Genomic DNA, 21,934 nt, shown 5'->3' with positions numbered 1-21,934 from the left:
TATTACTCTTTCATATAGTTTCAGCAGCTTTAACATTTGAAAATGCGCATAGCCTTAAGTTAAAAAAAATCTAGTTGGTGTTTCAATTTTGTATATATCACTTTGATAATAAAATCATTTCTTTAGGCCAAATAAAGAAAAAACAAAGTTTCATGTTTATAAAACAATTGCCAAGCTACAGATACAACAGATATCTTCTCTTTATCCCTCTCTCTACTCTTCCTCACATCTCTTCCTAAGTCTCATTAAGGAACTCATGCCAAGAAACCACTTTATCCAGGGAATGTGGCCACATACCCCAAGAAATAGCAATTGATCTACAAATGCTGACAGTGAGATACAAGCTCTGGAAAATGAATTGGCCAAACTGGAAACAGTATGTTGAATAACTGGAAGGATTTTTCCTCTGAAATTCTAGGATTTCTTTTTTTCTTTTTCTTTAGACAGGGTCTCCCTCTGTCACTCAAGCTGGAGTGCAGTGGTGCTGTCTCAGCTCACTGCAGTTTCTGCCTCCGGGGCCCAGGTGATCCTCCCACCTCAGCCTCCTGAGTAGCTGGGACTGCAAGCATGTGTCACCATGTTCAGCTATTTGATTTTTTTTTTTTTTTTTTGGTAGAGACAGAGTTTCACTATATTGCCCAGGCTGGTCTCGAACTCCTGAGCTCAAGAGATTCTCCTGCCTGGAAATAACCTCTTCTATACTTAAAGCAAAGCTGAAAGCAAGGGCTCCTAGCCCAAGATGGCTAGCGGGAAGGAAGCAGCAGCTGCGCAGTTGGGGCGGGGCCCAATTCCTTCCCTGGCCGCCAGGGGGAGTCTACCCACAGCTGCCTCTCTGCTCACCTCAAGTGTGCCAGGTCGCGCAGGCGCAGAGGCGCCAGACGTCGCTCCGTCTCTGGTTGGGTCGTCGTGAGAGAGAGTCGTCACATCCTCCTCAGGACTCTATGGTTCCCGCGAGGGACGAGGGGCAACGTATATAAATGCGCGCAGGCGCAATTCAGGGAGCGCACTTCCACTTCGACGCACCTCCGACGTTCCTGTGTTGCCATGGGCCGCCGTCCAGCTCGTTGTTACCGGTATTGTAAGAACAAGCCATACCCAAAATCTCGTTTCTGCCGAGGGGTTCCTGATGCCAAGATCCGCATCTTTGACCTGGGTCGAAAGAAGGCAAAAGTGGATGAGTTCCCACTCTGTGGCCACATGGTATCTGATGAATATGAGCAGCTGTCCTCTGAAGCCCTGGAGGCCGCCCGTATTTGTGCCAACAAATACATGGTGAAAAGTTGTGGCAGAGATGGCTTTCACATGCGAGTGCGGCTCCATCCCTTCCATGTCATCCGCATCAACAAGATGTTGTCCTGTGCTGGGGCTGACAGGCTCCAGACAGGTATGCGAGGTGCCTTTGGGAAACCCCTGGGTACTGTGGCCCGGGTCCACGTTGCTCAGGTCATCATGTCCATCCGCAGCAAGCTTCAGAACAAGGAACATGTGATTGAAGCCTTGCGCAGGGCCAAGTTCAAGTTCCCTGGACGCCAGAAGATTCATATCTCCAGGAAGTGGGGCTTCACGAAGTTTAATGCTGACGAATTTGAAGACATGGTGGCCAAGAAGCGCCTCATCCCTGACGGTTGTGGAGTCAAGTATGTTACCAGTCACGGCCCCTTGGACAAGTGGCGGGTTCTGCACTCATGAAGGCTTTGGCAGTACTGTCTCCTTGGGCCATGCCAGTCTGACTTATGCTTACTAATAAATTATGTTTACTGGCAAAAAATAACTACTTATTAACTTTTAATGTTTTTTAAATATCCAGTGTTTTAGAATATAGACTACTAGAGAACTTTTTTTCTGTTTATGCAGTTTTAATGGCAAATGTTACCTTCCTTGCTTCAGTAAATCTATACAATTTATAGAGAAAGCTGTTTTAATCAAACACTTTAAATTTAGGAGAGTATAGAGCAATATGTTGAAAGTTTTGTTTGTAGTAAAGTCGTAAGTTATGCAGCTATCATTCCTTGAATAAAAAATAGATTTGAGTGAAAAAATTTATTGTTTATAGAATATAAACTAAACAGTAGCGATGAAAATAATAGGCATTAGTGATATTTCTACCACAGCCTCTTTGGAAGTAATTTATTTCTAAACTTGGTTGCCTTATGTTTTTCTATAAGTTTCTGTACATTGTTTTTAGAATTACCTTACACGTCTGATTATCAGCCTTAGGATAATTGAGTATCACTCAAAAAGGCTTTTTCCAGACGAACTTTACATTGTCTCACAGTCAAGAGATAACAGTCTAATCTTTTATTCATCATAGAAAGGTCATAGGTGACAACAGAGTTCATATTACTTGTATCTGGGCTCCAGTAGAACCAAAAGAAGAGAGAAAATGACACTAAATCGGTTATCTCTACTCTAAAAGGACCCTAGGCAGAGTTTGCAATTGTAGGTGCTTGCCCTGAATTAGAGTTACTTTGATCACACAGGTGCGTTTTGTTTTATGTTTGAAACTGCATAAGCTAAAATTCCTGAGTTTATACTGAATTAAAAAAATTCCTGTTCTTTACAATTGACTTAGCCTTTTGAATCTCAATCCTGCTAACAGTGCCTTCAGTGTTTTTCTACTAACAGTTCTTTTTCAAAGTCAACATATTTAATGAAAACAACAAAAGAAATACTAAGTAGTATAGAAACTCTACTATTTAATTTTTATTTATTTAAAAAATTGCTATGTCAGTCTTAACATGTTGTATCTGGCTGGATATTTCTTTCAGGCCCTTGCTATAAGATATTTCCTGTGTGTATATATTTAAGCTATGTTGCTGTTTTAAGACGTTTTTCATGTTTGCATTTTACCACACTTTCAAAACGAAAATTCAACCTCAAAAATAATAATAATAATAATAATCAAAAGGGAAAGGCAATACAGAACACAATAAAATAAGCAACCCTTTAGCTTCTAGTACAACCATGGCCCAGCTTTGAAAATATTTTCCATCTTCATTATTTCCCTTTCTCTTTGGTGTTAAACCTCTCAAAACATCTTGATGTTCAAACTTGGAACTCCGCACTCACTAAATATACAGGGAGCGAGGTAAGTATAAGCTCATGAACTTCCTTGCCCTAAGAGATTGGTAACAGTAATTGTTCATGCATATAGATATGGGAGTGAAGAGGAAAGATTAAAAATTAATACATTAAAAGCTGGTAGGTAGCTGTCAATAAATTTTTTATTTGAATTTTCCCACAGTTTCACACTATAAAGATTATATATAAATTCTTTTTTAAAATGTCGACATGCAAGCACTTTTACTTGTTTTTGTTAAAAATCCTTCCTACTGATTTTCCCCAAGTCATAATTTTGTTTTTTCAGCATTTTCTTATTTTAGGGTCATTCTAATTATTTAAAAAATTGGTAAGACAACTGGGCTGAAGGATAATTTAATTATGATTTTGCAGAGTTCCTTATTTTAAAATTTCTGCTCAAAATGGAAAATTGCATTTGGGAACATATTTCTGTTCATCTACTGCTGCAATAAAATGAACTGTTTGCTCATTTGAAATAAAAAAATACAAGTGTAGTTAATGAAATTCAAGCAAATACTGCCCAATGAAACTTTTTGATTTAATTGATGAAATATATAGGTTTTAATGGAAAATACTGACTGAATAAGAAGATGAAGAAAACTTCAGTAGGACTATGTAATGTATCAGTTTAGTTTCAAAAAAAACATTTCATAAATGATTGTTATATAATCCGTCATTTCTACTCCCTCAAAATATGCAACTGTATTAAGCATATTTAGCTTGAAAATCTCTAATTTTTATAAAAGTATACATTAGATCTTCCATGAATTGGCTGTCACTAACATTGGCAAGCATTTTACTTCTGCTTTAGCAGCCTCGTACTGCCTACCCTTACATAATTTACGTAGAGCTTTCTGGTTCTCAGAATGTTACTATTAACCTAAGGATTGAGCTAAGACATAATTTCACCTCATTCATCTTCCTGGCTTTATATTAATGCCCTTTTGTTTTTGTTTGTAGTTTAGTGTAATAACTTCATTTTCATAAAAATACCTATGTATTCTTTTTTAACAGCAAATTAGGTGAAAAATAGTAAAGTCAAAATAATTAAATTATACCTGCAATAATAATTCAAAATGAGGTTATTGTCACTTAACAATCGATAAGAAAAGCTGATGTCAGGATGACTGGATTTGAATCTCAGCCTTTTTACTTTCTTGGGCAAATTACTAAGTATCACCATTCTTAGTAATTTTGCCTTCTATAAAATGAGGTGAAGACACTTTAGTTATAGGATTGTTTTGGGGATTAAATGAGATAATGCACTGAGAAATTGATTTTTATTATTATTATGATTATTTATTTTTTTGAGACAGGGTCTTACTCTTTCACCCAGGCTAGAGTGCAGTGGTGTGATCACGGCTCACTGTAGCTTCAGCCTTCTCAGGCTTAGGTGATCCTCCCATCTTGGCATCCCAAGTAGCTGGGACTGCAGGTATGCAACACCATGCTCAGCTAATGTTTTTGTATTTTTTGTAGAAATGGGATTTTTTCATGATGCCCAGGCTGATCTCAAACTCCTGGGCTCAAGCAGTCTGCCCACCTCAGCCTCCCAAAGTGCTAGGATTATAGATACGAGCCACTGTACCCGGTAGAGAAATTGAACAGTATTGTAATTTGCACATATTAATTATACAACATTGATATTCAGTTAATATTGATGTTATTATTATTACATTTGCTCTTGCTTCACTCCTCAGCTCCTAATTTTTGGTGCTTGTATTAACTATTTTTTCTTGATTTATAATGTTAATATCCTGTCTTGCAATCATTATTGCTTCCAGTGATATACTCTTAGTTCTAGATTTAATTGGATTCAATATTCTGTTTCAAGTCTTTTTTAATCTTTAGTTTTGTAATTCCCACTTTCATGTCATTGTATTTTGTCATCTCTTTGTGGAATTCTTTTGAAAAAATTTATGCTTTACTGATTATCCTCTACATATGACTCACTTATGGGGACTAGCTTACTTTCCTGTCCCCCAGCTGGATTTTTTTATCTACTTTAACCACTTGTTAAATTCAATATTATTTTTCTTTTTTCTCATTTTTATTTTCCAAAGATGATTATACGGCTATCATGTCATTATGTTTATACGGCTTACATGTGATGTAGACTATTCTGCTCGGACATTCTATTTAATCGGAAAGGTTGTGGGTGCATTTCTCTTGTCACTCTTTCACACAACTTTTGACTTTTTTGTATTCATCTAGACTTCTCCCTGGGTGTTACTTTTCCATGGCCTTGTGATGAAAGGATGGGAAAAAGAGAGAACTTGAAGGTTTAATTATACCCTTTGATGCTGGCTAGATTCCACTTCTTCTGAGATCCATTAAATATCCTACAGCAAAGCACACTGCAGTCAGCCAGGTCCACAGTCCACTCTCCAGCTGTGGCATATTCACCTTTGGCCTGCTGTTATTCAGTGCGCAACCCTGGAAAATGGCAAGCCCAATTGCTGTGCATCTTTGGTGTTGGTGTGGGCTCCACTTGTCAGTGGATTTTTCTACAGTTTTTTCTTGTGTAAGTCTATGTTAAGTACATTTCTCTACATATTAAGGCATTATTGAAACATTTTTTTAATTCATATTTCTTTTCAGAAATTTTTTATTCTAAGAGGTTGGAAAGTTCTGAAAAGGTACAGTATATAAATGATTGTTATATAACTCATGATTTCCTCCAGTGCGTCAAAATATGCAATTACACTCAATGTATTTAGCCAGAAATCTTTAATTTAAAAAAGCAAAATCTGGTTCTGACTTAACACATGAGACTACTGCCTTCATTTTTATATCTCCTCCTAAATTTATGACATATATAACCCTTTGTCTGCCTTTGGCTATATTTATTTTATCACATTTTATTTATTTCATTAGGTATTGGGGAAAGAAATCATCTGATCATGTTTTTCCTCAGGTTATTTACCCAGAATTTTTTTTTTTATGTTGGACTAAAGAATTATCTACTGTTGGAGACTTTAATATTTCAGACAACTCGTATAAAAACTACCTTTCCATGTATGTAACAACTTCCAGTTATTTTTTATTGTTATGGCTCTCAAATAATTACACCTAAAATACTTTGAGTATCAAAATGATAAACTTTAAATATCAATTCCAAAAAGATCAATTTTGTGTTTGTGTCCATACAGAATCTTAACAGCTCTCATTATATTATAATAAGCTAATTAATTAGTTTTATATATTTATATAAATTAGACTTGAGAGTTACTGATCAAGAGATATTTTTGTGCTTCACATATTTAAAGAACAAGACCATATGTACAGTAGAAAATGTATTTTGAGGACCATATTATTAGACACTTCAAGGGTCCTATTCATGAAATTTCCTTTTGTCCTAAGTTTACTGGTCACTGATAAATAGAAATATGTGAGGTTGAGGAAGAGGACAGAATGTTTTCGGCAAATGGAGTCTTCTCAAAGGAGTAACTGTTCCATCTGCTCTCAGAGAGGGACAGGACATTGCAATGACAGGAAATGGTGTTTTCTTTTGCCCAAATGTTATGTCACTAAACTGAGACTTAATGGTGTTGGTGGTGACAGAAGAGATGGCGGAACTGATGGAGAGATTGTCAGGAAACAGCCCTTATGTTCAGTCTCTGACATAACAAGGGTAAGACTTACATTTCCTGTGAGTGTGGGGCCATTATGGTGTTTTAAATATAAGCAACATTGTATGTTCTTTGCCCTGTTCTTCAAAAGCATTGTTTATTGGGAGGGGGAAATATGGCAGCAAGAGGCTGTATGGGGGACTTACTCTGTCGCTGCAACTGCAGGCAGCAAGAAAAGAGCCACTGTGCCTCAGCCAGATTTCCTTTGAGAGAATTGAATAGGGAGAGAAACTTCAGTATCCTCTAAAAAGCTGACAAATAGACCCTATAAAAGACTCAGCACTTGGCCACCAAATATATGGAGAAGCAAAGGCATGTGTCTTTATAGTAGAATGGTTTGTAATCCTTTGGGTATATACTCAGTAATAGGATTGCTGGGTTAAATGATATTTCTGGTTCTTGATCCTTGAGGAATCACCACACTGTCTTTCACAATGGTTGAACTAATTTACACTCCCATCAACAGTGTGAAAGCATTCCTCTTTCTCCACATCCCCTTCAGCATCTGCTGTTTCCTGACTTTTTAATGATCGCCAGCACTTGGCCACCAAATATATGGAGAACCAAGAGTAATATAAAGAGAACCAGCAACAGCTGAAAGAGAACATGTCTGACGTGACTTGAAGTCATTTAACAAAGAGAATATTGTCTATGTTTACATTCTGTTATCAATATCTAAATCAAGGGATGGGGGAGAAAAAGCGGAATAAGAGAGCATATAATTTCCTCTTTCCTGATCTAAGTAGTTGAAACTGCTAGTCAATGCTACACTAATGGAACAGATGAGAGATTTAAAAAGGATAAGTAACAACGTTCATAATTGGCAGTGATTGAAAAGTTATGGAAAGAGGTTTAGATATCATTAAGGAAATGTGCTACTTACAAAGCAATAGAACTTCAATGGAGCACAGTTGGTTGTTCCTGAAAAATAAAAATTTCATGTAATGTACACTTCAGTATTTCTCCTGTCAAACCAGTTACATAACCATTTTGATGAAAAAATTCCACTAAGCATGCTAGCAAATGTCCAAATTACTAAAACAGCATGAAACCATTGAAATTTCACCAGACAAAAGTAAAACCTCTTTCAACACAAAGAAACTTCTATACCACTTCCTAAATACACCTTTAACTGTGGTCCCTCTACCTCTCTAACTTGTATAAATGCCTTGAATATAAGCAAACTTTAAATTATTGTCACTGAAACCCATGTTCATGTGGCTGTAGTCAAATTTTGTCTCTCAGCTACCTACCTGCCTGCCTACTTACTACCTATGTATAGATCTCCCAAATTTCCCATAAATAATGCCTATCAGTCTTATCTTCCATCTACTTAATAGGTATTTGATTTATACATACAATGGATTGCTTCAATTGATGCCAATACTCTGCAATTGTAAGCCATCCATTTTTGAAGCAAAACTGCCAAAAATGCCATTAATAAAATGCCATTAATAAAAACGCCATTTTCATAGTTGTATATATACATTTTTCAAATGATAATTTTAAGTTGTCAAAATATAACAGCCTACAAGGTCAAAACTACCTCATCTAAAGGCAAGATTGAAATTTTTACAAGTTTTATTCGTAATTACAGTTCATGATGTATTTGTAGCAAATACCATTAGGATTTATTGATAGAACTACTGAATTTGAAGTCCATGGACCCTTGAACTTGAGAAAATATTTTATTACATAACTGATTTGCAAAAGCCTGTGTCCTAAGATCCAGTAATAACACTACAGATAACTATTATAGAAAAGCTCTCAATTATACGAACCAGAAGGTGTATGCAAAGAGCCTTCATAGCATTGTTCACAGTAGCAAACACTTTTTATCCTTAATTTACATAAAGAGGACAATGAATATATCTATTGTGGTATATTCACAATGGGAGCTACTATACACAGTGAGAATAAATGAATGACATCTACAGCTAAAACATGGATAATTCTCAGAAAATATTGAATGAAAAAAAGAAAATAGGACTCTCAATAATATTATGCCTTTTTCGTAAAGCTCAAAATGCAGCAGAACCAGAGGTAATACTGTGTTATGTGTAAATAAATATATGATAGATCTAGTTTTTAAAGGTAGTGCTAACTATGAAAATTTAGGATAGTGGTTGCACGGGTGGGGCGTAACATGGCAGGGGAGGAACAGGCATAGTCTATGGAGGGTACTGTATAATAATATTTTAGCTTTTAAAGTAAGTCCTTCCAGGTCTTTATTCATCAGTATGCCTGGGCTATTCTTGGAACTTTTCCCTTCCAACGATTCTAAATTTGAAAATCAGCTTGTGAAATTACCACTGTCAGTTGCCTTCAAAAACTTACTAAACTAAATTTATAAAGTTAAAAATACATTATTTTATATTTTATAATTAATTTTATTATGGAGGTCTTGGGAGATGTAAATTTATTATTTGTTGTTTATACTTTTATTCCTATTTCATAGTAGTTTATGTTGTTTTTGTGGGCCTATACTTTGCTTAACCTATCCTCTTGTGTATTAAGATCTGTGTTGGGTACTTTTTGCTCATGTTTCTTTCCTCTTTCTTTAATTCTTACACTTTTTCCACCAGAGAAAATTTGTAGTTGATTCAGCCTATTCCCTAGGATGCTACCATCCTGAAACCAATTTCTCTTGTCATGAGAGATAAGAAAATGTGTGGTTCTCAGGTTGAGCTTTCTGACTTTGCTGTGCCCTCAGGTTTTGTAATTGTGTGTCCCTGATAAATCCACCACCTTACATGTACTAACCATTTACAGCTCTCTGCTCCAGTTCCCACTTCTTTGTTTGCTTCTGGTTTAAGTCCTTGAAGGTTTATTTATTTTCTAGTGAACCTAGAAATGTATTAAAAGGTAAGACTGTAGGCAGAATCTGGTTATATCTAGATGAGAGGATCACTTACAGTATCTAGTCTTCCATACTGCTAAGTGGAAGTTATGTGATGTATTTTAATTTGATCTCTGTTTCTTGAAAAATACCATGATATCTACAACCTGGAATCATATTAATGTACACAGATTCATACATAGTATAGTCTTTCTAATTTTATTGTCTATTTCAAAAATTTAGACCCAAAATACTTTGTACAAAGTGGTGGATTTTTATTGCCTTATCTTGCATAAGCTGGAAATATGTTCTCCAGAATTCTCTTCTCCATAGGGTGCTTAATCACAATAGAAATCGATACGAAATTTGGAAGGCAGAAATGAAGCAACAATTATAAAATTGGTGCAGGGCCCCAGGCATTACTGTGATTCAGAAATGTTGGGTTGATTTGTTGGCTCACTTAATTGAAGGATGCCAGCAATGTCATTTCCTCCAGCCCTTGCTACATCTTGCCGTTCACCTCTCTGAGACCCAGGCCAGGTATAAGTGCATCTTTGTGCCGAGTGGCACAGACTTCTATTCACAGACATGATTGGAGTTAGAGGCACTGACCTGCATTTTAGATTGTCTTCATGGGTTTCAATTTATCCTTGTGAGTTCCATTTGTCCTGTGAGATACTGTTTATCTGTACTTAGCTTTACTTTGCATTTTTTTCTCCCAATTGCCTGCCTTACTTGCTTGTAGCAATTTCGTGCTCACCACCAGAAAAGAGGCAATCACATTCAGGAAATTCCACTGTCCCTGCTTGGGGACTGTATTAGTCTGTTCTCACACTGCTATAATGAAATACCTGAGATTGGGTAATTTATGAAGAAAAGAGGTTCAATTGACTGGCAGTTCTGCAGCCTGTACAGGAAGCATAGCAACATCTGCTTCTGGGGAGGCCTCAGGAAACACAATCATGGTGGAAGGCAAAGTGGGAGCAGATCGTATTCATCACAGGAATAGGACCGAGAGAGAGGTGTCAGGTACTACGTATTTTTAAACAACCAGATCTCATGAGTACTCACTCACTATGGCAACACAGTACGAAGGGGAAAATCTGCCCCCAGGATCTAATTACCTCCTACCAAGCCCCACCTCCAACATTGGGGATTACAATTCAACATGAGATTTGGGCAAGGACACAGATACAAACTATATTAGTGACTTAGGTGACTTTGATCACACTGTCTCCTTCAGTACTGTTATTTTCCCAGCCTTTCTCATTATTATGCAAGGTCTAACACCCATAATAAATATCTTATTCTCTATTATGCTTAATACTTCTTCCTTGAGCAAACTGTAACTGCTATGGCCATTACGATCATTAAAATCAGGAAAAGATCAAAACTTCGTTCAATGTAGCTATTGAAAAGAGCAAATGTATTGGAATATACAGACTTCTGTTTAGATCCTCATTCTGCCCACTACTTCTCCTTTCATCTTGAGCAGTGTATTGAACCTTTCAGGGCCTCAGCTTCATAAACTTCCCAACTGTAAAATAAAGATTATAATGGTATTTATGAGAATATGCACTTAGTGCAGCTTCTGGGACATAGTACACACTGAATAATGTTGCTTATTATTACTGTCCTTTCTTATTAAATATTGGAACTTAAAAGGAATTCACTATGTATTAGTTAAAGTAATTTATATCATTACTCTGGTTGTGAAATTGAAGTGGCACACATTTTGATTGCAGAATCTCCAAATCTCTTGATGTTATCTTTAAAATTCATGTTTAAAGTATACATTGTATGTATTCTTTTCTCAGTAAATCCAACAATGATGAAGTATTTGAATATAAGTGTGAAAGGTATGTAATAGCCATCATATCCAGTATTGCCTGGCATATTAATTCTGATTCTGTACTGAAGACACAAAAAATTCATGTGAAATAACTATTGTAGCTTATGCAATTCTGCCATATTTTAACTTTTTTGTTGTTATACTTTTTTCTGGGATACATGTGCAGAATGTCCAGGTTTGTTACATAGGTATACATGTGCCATGGTGTTTCACTGTACCCATGAACCCATCATCTACATTAGGTATTTCTCCTAGCGCTATCCCTCTCCTAGTCCCCCACCCCCTGACAGGCCCCAGTGTGTGATGTTCCCCTCCCTGTGTCCATCTGTTCTCATTGGTCAACTCCCACTTATGAGTGAGAACATGTGGTGTTTGGTTTTCTGTTCCTGTATTAGTTTGCTGAGAATGATGGTTCCCAGCTTCATCCGTGTCCCTGCAAGGATGAATTCATCCTTTTTTATGGCTGCATAGTATTCCATGGTGTATATGTGCCACATTTTCTGTACCCAGTCTAACATTGATGGGCATTTGGGTTGGTTCCAAGTCTTTGCTATTGTGAATATTAGTGCAGAAAACATATGTGTGCCTGTGTCTTTAGAGTAGAATGATTTATAATCCTTTGGGTGTATACTCAATAATGGGATTGCTGGGTCAAATGTTATTTCTGGTTCTAGATCCTTGAGGAAACGCCATACTGTCTTTCACAATGGTTGAATTAATTTACAGTCCCACCAACAGTGTGAAAGCATTCCTATTTCTCCACATCCTCTTCAGCATCTGTCATTTCCTAACTTTTGAATGATTGTCATTCTAACTGGTGTGAGATGGTATCTCATTTAAAGTATATGTTAATATATTTTAAGGCATTTAATCATAATTTTAATTTCACAACTGATTGTGTTATGAAAAAGAATATTATAACGTAATTATTTTTATAGCAGTATAAAAATACCAAGATAATTCATTATTTCCAACTTAGAAGCTACAGCAGGATATTGATATATATTATATTAGATTTAATGAACCATGAAAAGCTATGATTAAGTTAAGAAAGCATTTCAATTTGTCTTCATGTATTTTAAGAGGTTTATAAAATGAAAGAATGGGCTATATAAATTAAACCGATTTAAAAACATTGGACTGCAACTGTGAGATCATAAAGAATGTTGACCTAGGCAATGTCTTTCATTTGGACGTAACCCTTCCAATGTATCAGATTCCCACATAATTGCGAAGTCTTCATGCTAGATTCCGATTTGTAGCATTTTTTCTCTCTCTCCCTTCCCCCACTCACACATACACACACACATACATACACATATGTGTGTATACATTTTTTACATACACATATATTTGAGATGGTCAGTAACTCAGTACTCTAGCAAATTTGGAAGTTTCATATTCAATCCAGTCTAATCACAGGACAATCAACTAAGGGTAGAAGAAAGGAAAAATCACTTCTGGAATGAAACCTTTTAAATATCAACTATTTATCCAAAAATGTATTATATTTAAATCATCAAGCATAATATTTTGAACTTTGGGAATAATAATTACTATATTGATCAGATGTTAATACATAAGAAGGAATTAGAAGTTATGTATAGAATTCCTAGTTAAGCTTACTCTTTGCGTATTATAAGAATGCCCCTAAGGAGTCTTAAAACAAAAAGTAGTCCGAGTAATACAATAAAGCTCATTATTACCAACCCCAAATTAATCCATTATTCATGTAAATATGCAGTAGCTATGTGAAAGGCAAATAGTATTCTTTCTTAATACAGAGGTACTATTAGATAAAATATGTTCCATTTATTAGGTTAACCTGAATATTTAATACCTTTAGTGGCATGTGGCAGACTGAGACAGAATTGAAACTGGAAATGGAATTCCTGGAATGAAGTTCCAATTTCATCTGAAAGGTAGAACATTCTAACAAAAATATGGACACAGGTAACAATTGACAAAGTTGTCATTACAATTGGTGCAATTTCAAGAAGTCTCTAGGCTTCTTTACAAGCTGGTATGGAAATGTTACGTAAATTCCAGTCCCAACGAGGTTGGTAATATCAGTGCAAGAAAAAAATCTCAGTAACTATTAGGATAAAAGTCATAAGAATTGGATTTAGCCACAGGATTTTAGTTTCAGATAAAAGTATTATCAAGACTAAGAAAATACTCTCAGGTCTGTAAAAGGGAAAATAGTCTTGTTAATACAGTGATCGGTCAACTTATCAGAATTGGGATAAAAGATCAAAATGGGGTTCATAATTCTGGTATGCATAACTGGTTTTAAACTTGAGCAAAAGTGGTCCCTTTCTCACTCCATGTGCTTTAGAGGATTCCATATATTGCATAGGTTTCTTGGTACGCAAGTGCAAGAACCTCTTTAGGGAAAACGTCACTGAATAGAATTGGTAGAATGCTTCAATTTTGCCAAATAATGCTGAATCCTTTTCTAAAAATACCATGTGAATTTATTCTTCTACCAGCAATGTATGAGATTCCCATTCCCAAATATTTCCCATAACTTTTTTTGACTTTTTATGCTTTTAAATAATTTTATAATGTTGAAGTGATATCCAAATGTGATTTTAATTTTCATTTTTCTGAGGAGCTTCTACAGGTTTTTAAATGTGATTTGGCCATTCATTTTTCTTCTTTTGTGAAATGACATATTCTGTCTTTTGGAAATATTCTGCATGGCTGTTTTTATTTTGCCTTTGAATTTAGAGTTTTTCTGAGTATTAGACCTTTATGAAATATATTTTATATGTTCCTTATGTCTTCTGCTTATCTGTCATTTATCTTTTCAACTTCTTTGTGGTGTTTTGATAAGCTGAAATGAAGTTTATTGTATTTATATATGTAAATTATTTCCTCTATTGTTTGCATTTTTAAAAAATTTTCTTTAAGATAGTTTTTACTGTTTATATTTTCTTTAAATGTTTTTTTTCTGGAGAAGAACTAAGGTGGCCAATAGACACAGCAAGGAAGAATATCTCCCACCCAGAGACGAGACCATCAAGAAGACTGGCACACTCTGAGCAGATCTTAGAAAGGAAGGCATTGAGAATGGATGGAGGGTGGACATAGATCCTAGGCTGAAGTGGGAGGAAGCTGGGAACCCTGCACAGGGATGCTGAGCACCAGGAGTTGTTTCTGGCCCACAGTGGCTCTTGGTGAGTTAAATAGGTGAGGAGTGGCCTACTCTTGCCACAGACCTCCAGAATTCTAGCTTCAGGAGACTCCACAACCCCCACGGACATTTGTGCCACCTTAGAGAGGTGGCAGGGACAGGACTCCAGACTGTGCTGAGCAAAGATTTGGCATGGGAACAGCTGCATTGGAGCACAGCCAGGGTTCACGACACAGCTCTAGGTGGCTTTGGCTTCTGTTGACTGTCAGACCTGGACAGATCAGGGCAATCTTGCCCGTGGGAAAGAGCCAGTCTGATCTGAGTGCACCTCTGTCTACCAGCCTCTCCTGGGGTTCCTGCATGGCCAAGTCTGCTTGAAGCACAGCGCTGGATGCCCAAATGGGGTACTTCCTGCAGCAGCCACCACAGCTCATTTGCAGGTAGGTCCTGCCTAACTGTTGGAGAGCTTCTGCAGATGGTACCCCACAACATGCACCCACGCATAGCTTCCCACATCATTTTGCTGGGAGGCACCCACCCGCAGACTCAACACTGCTTTGCCACTGCATGAGCAGACCTCACTGCCCCACTGCCAGCAGTGTGCTTATGCATGCGTGGACTTCACTGTAGTCATCCCACTCATGCCAGTGCACACTGCAGATGCCACTGTCACTGCTCTGACAAAGTGCTTTTACAGGCACTGCCCATTGGAGTGTTGTTGCCAGCACACCAGGAATACCTAGGTTCCTCAAATGCAGCAGGTGCTTAACTTTGAGGTGCCAGAGAACAAAGCTTTGGGCCTGGTCTCAGCCCTCCAGGGATAGAGTGCAAAGCCCAGGAGTGCTGAGCTGAGTCTTGGCCCCCTAAAATCATCCAGAAACAAAGCCAGGTTACTGAATCCAACTTATGCTACGGTCAAACCCTCAACAGCAAAAAAAAGAAAAGTAAAAAGTCTCATCGAAAGGAGAGCAAGTTCAAAGATTATAAGGAACATCAGCCCACACAGATGAGAAACAACCAATGCAAAAACTCTGGCAATCAAAAACCAGTGTGTCTTCTTACCTCCAAGTGACTGTACTAGCTCCCCTGCAATGATTCTTAATGAGGCTGAAATGGCTGAAATGACAGACATAGAATTCAGAATCTGGATGGCAACAAAGATAATTGAGATTCAGGAGGTAGTTGAAACCGAATCCAAAGAATCTAAGGAATCAGTAAAACACATCCAGTAAAATGATACAAGGGCTGAAAGGTGAAAAAGCCACTTTAAGACAGAACCAAACTGATCCAATAGGGCTGAAAAATTCACATCAAGCATTTCATAATCCAATTGGAAGTATTAACGGAAGACTAGACTGAGGAAATAACTTCAGAGTATTAAGACCAGTTCTTTGAGTTAATTCAGTCAGATAAAAAAAATTAAAGAAAAGCTCTGAGAAATATGGGATTAGGTAAAGAGATCAAACCTACAACTTATTGGCGTCCATGAAAGAGGAGAGAGAACAAGCAATTTGGAAAACGTCTTTGAGGATATTATACGTGAAAATATCCCAAACATCTCAAAAGATGTCAACATTCAAATTTGGGAAATGCAAAGAACCCCTGTGAGATACTATACAAGATGACTATTCCCAAGACACGTAGTCATCAGATAGTCCAAGGTCAATGCAAAAGACAAAATACTAAAGGCAGCTGGAGAGAAACAGTGGGTCACCTACAAAGGGAAGCACATCAGGCTAACAGCACACCTTTCAGCAGAAACCCTACAAGCCAGAAGAGATTGAGGGCCTACGTTCAGTATTCTTAAACAATAAATTCCAAGTAAGAATTTCATATCCAGCCAAACTAAGCTTTGTAAGTGAAGGAGAAATAAAATCTTTATCAGACAAGCAGATGCTAAGGGAATTGTTACCACCAGGTCTGCCCTCAGGAGGTATTTAAGGGGGTGCTAAAAAACCAAAAGACTGTTACCAGCCACCACAAAACACATTTAAGTATATAGACCATTGACATTATAAAGTAATTCCTGCATAGCATCCAGATAACAACACAATGACAAAAATCATGTATGCACAAATCAATATAAACCTTGAATATAAATGGTTTAAATGCCCCAATTGAAAGGCAGAGAGTGGCAAGTAGGATAAAAAAATAAATAAACCAACTGTGCAATCTTCAAGAGACTCATCTCACATGGAATGACACCCATAATTTCAGAGTAAAGGGATGCTGAAAAAAATCTACCAAGCCAATGGAAAACAAAAAAAGGGCAGGTGTTGCCATTCTTATTTCAGACAAAGAAGTAGGATAAAAAAATAAATAAATAAACCAACTGTGTGCTGTCTTCAAGAGACGCATCTCACATGCAATGACACCCATAGGTTCAGAGTAAAGGGATGTTAAAAAATATACCAAGCCTGTTGCAGTAGTCCAGGTAGATAGTTTAAACTCAATAAAAAGGCAGAATAACGTCCCTCCACCATGAAAGCATTCACGACTTAGTTCCAGAAGCATGTGAATATTTTATGTTAAAATGCAAAGGGGAGTTAAGGTGGCAGATAGCATTAAGGTTGCTAATTGTCTGATTTTAAGATTAGATTATTCTAGATTATCCAGGACTGTTAAAGAGTCCTTAAATGGGGAAGAGGGAGGTAAAAGAGTCACAACCAGAGAGATGGCTCTTCCTTTCTTTTTTATGTATTTATTTATTTATTTATTTTGACGGAGTCTCGCTCTGTCGCTCAGGCTGGAGTGCAGTGGCGCGATCTCGGCTCACTGCAAAGTCTGCCTCCTGGGTTCACGCCATACTTCTGCCTCAGCCAAGAGATGGCTCTTTCATGAGAACAACCCAACTGGCAATTGCTGGCTGTTATAATGCAAGGGAACCTCTAAACGTTGGGAAAATCAAGAAAACGTACTCTCCTTTAGAGCTTCCGGAAAAGAACCCAGCTGTGGACACCAATAGTAAAACCCACTTCAGACTTCTGACTACCAGAGCCATAAGATAATAAGTTTGTGTTGTTTTATGTCACTAAGTGCGTAGCAATTTGTTGCAGTAGCTATACGAAACTCATACGGATAGCTTGAAGTAGAGTGGGGCAAAGCCATAAAGAGGAGAGATGAGTGTAGGTAAGTATTTTGGGGCCAGGTTCCATGAAACATGCTGGTGGATTAGGTAGGGTGGGGTGGAAGCAAAAAAATAAATTAAAAAATGCGTTAGAAAACTGAGTGTCGTTAGCTGAGAGGAAAGACTGGGAGAGAAACAACTGTAGATGAGGGATGTGGGGCATTAAGATTTCTGTTTCAGGCATGTTATATTTTGTCTCACTGACATCCTATAGACAGGAAGAATTTGCTAATAATAATAAAACCTTTGAGAAAACTCTGAAATTCCCATAAAATTACTGAGCTTAAAAAAATCCAGATGTTTAGCATGATATAGACTTGGGGTTGATAAATTTTTCTGTAAAGGGCCAGAGAGTAAATATTCTAGGCCTTCTGGGCCATACAGTGTCTGTAATAACTACTCAACACTGTTGTTGACATTTAAAAGCTGTCAGAGACAATGTAAAAACAGATGGGCAGGTTATCTTCCAAATAAGACTAAAAATTCAGCCTGTGAGTTTGATTTGGCCAATGGGGTATAGTTCATCAACCTCTGATGTAGACTCTCAGAGCATTTATTTCAAAATTTGCATTAAAAATGTGTATGCCACTTTATAGAAACAGTGCTAATATCACAAAAGGAGGAAAAATCACTTCATTGTGCTAGTCATTGAAAGGTAAACCAATGTATGATGATTTATTGGCTTAGCTAACATTTGTTGTACACTTACTATGCCAAGAATTTTTCTTGTGCTATGTGACTTAAGCTTCTCAAAACCCAATGAGTTACTTATTACTATTATTTCTTATTTTACAAATGACGTAACTGAAGTTTAAGGAATGAGCAAATAACTAGGGTTTAGGAAAGATGTATATTCCTTGTTAAACAATCCCTTGTCAATTATTAAATTACCTTCTTTATATCTAGCAGATCTATAATTTCAATCCAAATCTAGGCTAAATTACTTCATCATTGCAGTGGAGTTTACACAACTATTCTGAGGCCACTTGGTCTGTTACCTCTAACAATTATGCGAATATTTATAAGAATATAAAAGATAAAAGTTTTGGAATGCTCATAGATGGCTCTGATAAAATGTAGTAAGATCTCTTTTTAAAATCATTAATTCTGAACTTGCATGAACCCCACATCTGACTGAAGTATGTTTTTAAATAGAACTAATCAGAACATAGTCACTTTCGTTTTATATAAAGGATGAGAACACATTTTCTTTCACTCTGAATAGAAGACATGGAGGTCTAAGAAATGTATTAAAATCCTAGGCACTGATTAACTGTTAGAAAGAAAGGGAACATATCTCAGCCTTTATTCCCATTTAGTAGCCTCAGATTTTCTTCTCCATCTATTTCAAGAGCTACTCTGATTTAAAACATTTCTCTGCTTACCTCTTGTTAAAAAAAAATTATGTATTTTTTGACTAGTATTTCAAATCCTTCTCTGACAAATCAATGTGTGACCCAAACACACTTTTATCATACTTCATTTAAATAACGAAACATAATTAAAAGGGCTGATGTTAGAGTCAAGGACAATATTAATTCAACTCTGTTAAAATATATTTACTTGTAAATATAACAGAAGAGTTGATTCTTCTCTACTCAATTCTTAGAATACAATTGAAAGAACAATGCATTGAAGGCATACAGCATTTTTTTTTTTCTTTTTAAGATAGTGTCTCATTCTTTTTGCCTAGGCGGGATGGAGTGCAGTGGTGTGATCATGTCTCACTGCAGTCTCTACATCCCGGGCTCAAATGATCCTCCCACCTCAGCCGCCGATTAGCTGAGACAATCAGCTGTTTTTGTTTTGTTTTGTTTTTCACTTTTTGTAGAGACAGGATCTCACTATATTGCCCAGGCTGATCTCTAACTCCTGGCCTCAAGGGATCCTCCTGCCTTGGCCTTCCAAAATGCTAGGATTACACGTGTGTGCCACCACTCTCAGTCTATACAGCATTTTTAGGTGAGAAGGATTGTGATTGCTAATATTAAGTAAAGTAGCAGCAAGAGAGACTGCTGCCTCTCCTGCTGGTGAAGGGCTATTGAAGATTATAGAAATCTTCTGGTTAATGATTTTACCTATAATATTCTATACAAAATCCACTTTCACATGAATTTTGTACTAGGAAAAAATATGTGAAAATCTAAAGTTCAGTATATAGTGATTAGCAATGTCAGAACAATTACATAGTTGCCTTTCTTGGGGATTTTCTGTTTGAAAACTCTTAAACCCAAAGACTTAACATGTTATTTATTTTATTGAACATAGAAAATCCTGCATGTATCTTTCTTGGCAGAACAAATTTCATTGTATTTGATAAATATAAATAAGTTTCAGAAATTTTTTTGCACAAAGTTATTTCCTTCTGTTAATGCCTAAGTTTTATCTCTGGAAGTTTTTGAGATAACTAGTTTATTAGAGGAAATCACTTTTGATAGCTTTATACAATATTAGTACTTTGTCTTTAAACAAATTGCTATTTTTAAAAAGACATTTGCTTTGAAGACAAGTGTGACTTTTGTCTATAACGTAATGATAGTAAAAAAAACTTTAAATAATTTTTCCCATTACAGTGTAAAGTTGATTGTCTAAGCGTTATATAAAAGCAAGGATATAAAAGTAGGAAAACTCAAAGGTGCAGATAGGTCAGACTTCTCCATTTGTAGTTAATTTAAAGGTTAAAAACAAAACAGAAAGCCAGCCTATATTCTTAGCACTCTAAGACTGGAGAGCCTAGGAGGATGAAGCATGATGAAGATGGTACATGGAGGAGAGTGGGCTCGAGGGGTATGTTAGTTCTAAAAAAATCTAGGTCAGGTTCATTGTGAGAGTAACTAAGTGAGAAATATAAATCAGACAAAGTGTATTTGCCTGGAAATAGCTAATATGGAGAGAGCAAAAACACTGGATAAGCAGAGGGGGCAAAAACATTGTTCTTGCTCACAGTAATGGCTCAGCAGCTTTCTAGCACACTAAAACTAGCTGTAATCACACATTTTCGTTTGCTACTCTCTATCACCCTGATGGCCAATTTATCCACAGTAGCATATTTACAGGCCTGTTTATGGAATTGAAATTCTTCACCAGAGCTGATGCTACATTGCCTGGGAGCACTATAGGATTTAATTGAACCAGCATGAAAGAACTGATGAATGGCTTTGCTCGCAATGAAGGAAGTGGGGCAGGGCAGAATTTCAATGGAAGATTTTAGCCAATACTTAGTGGCTGGGATACAAAATTGCTGACTATTGAAGTGTTATCCTCTCTCTTTCTCTCAAGCTTACATGTGCCTAATTATTATTTTCTTCGTCACATCCCCTTGTTTTTCTTTCTATTATGTTTACTGTGCCATCCGCCCTCCGCTCAAGTAGATGTAGCATGACCAAATCAGATATGATTGCAAACGTCAGCCTTTTTACTTTATCATGTCTCACTAAAATATCCCAAAGCGATAGCATTTTCAGATTCCTGCCACTCATGGAGTTATTGAGATGGAACATTGTAAATCAGCTGTAACCAAATTATGTATACCTTAGGACCGCACAAAGGTACACAATGCATCTTTTTTATGCCGATTTCCTTTAGCTGTTTGCTTGTTTAAATTCTTTATTCTTTCTCCTCCCTTATGTGGTTTTCCGTTTTAAATATTTCCTAATTCCTTAGATTTTTCCCTTGTTACTCATCCTCATGGTCACAGTCTCCCTCTCCTATCCTGATGTTGTTGCTTTTGTTTTGTTTCTCTGGGAGATTACAACAAATCCCATAAAAGACATCTTTGTACAAAGCATTTCCTTTACATTGACAATTTTTCAAACATTTGTTTCTAGTCTTGGGATTTCAAAGTTTTATCAACTTTCTGTTTTTTCATTTTGTTTTGTCTTTTTTTCCTATTTGAAGGGATCGTTTTGGTTTGTTACTATATAGTAAAAGCAACCTAGGAGTTTTATTTGTGTTTATGTGTGTGTGTGTGTGCGTGTGTGTGTGTTTCTTTAATGTTTTAATAGTGCTGCTTCTGACCTTTCCTTCTTAGATATTACTGGATGTTAAAAAGTGATTAGCGGAAATTATATATCTCACTTAATTTGGTGAGCTACATAACGAATTCATATTTATTTGTTTTCTCTATCATCTTACCAAAAGCAGGAATAATTTGTCATTCATACGTTTTCCTTTTCCACTGGATATTGTTTTTTTCACTGTCTTTCTACTTTGATCTTCTTTCTTCCTTTCCTAGTCTCCACACTTCAGCTATAAAATTTTGATT

At 36.6% G+C, this 21,934-nt stretch overlaps 1 protein-coding gene across 2 annotated transcripts; it reads left to right on the top strand.

The window, feature by feature from the left end:
- The first annotated feature begins 900 nt into the window (after positions 1-900).
- On the top strand, positions 901-1,771 carry RPL10L (ribosomal protein L10 like). 2 transcript variants are annotated; one of them, XM_012504339.2, is made up of 2 exons: positions 1,045-1,153; positions 1,235-1,759. In XM_012504339.2, exons 1-2 carry the CDS (start codon positions 1,045-1,047, stop codon positions 1,687-1,689), a joined length of 564 nt encoding a protein of 187 aa, XP_012359793.2. In that variant the 3' UTR covers positions 1,690-1,759. The 2 variants fall into 2 exon arrangements, with proteins under 2 accessions (XP_003263798.2, XP_012359793.2); XM_003263750.4 differs by having other exon boundaries at positions 901-1,771.
- The last annotated feature ends 20,163 nt before the right edge of the window (positions 1,772-21,934 follow it).

Source organism: Nomascus leucogenys, chromosome 1a, assembly GCF_006542625.1.
Source record: "Nomascus leucogenys isolate Asia chromosome 1a, Asia_NLE_v1, whole genome shotgun sequence".
Lineage (NCBI taxonomy): Eukaryota > Metazoa > Chordata > Mammalia > Primates > Hylobatidae > Nomascus > Nomascus leucogenys.
Note: the sequence above shows the minus strand (reverse complement) of the source record. Positions and strands in the feature narration are given on the sequence as shown.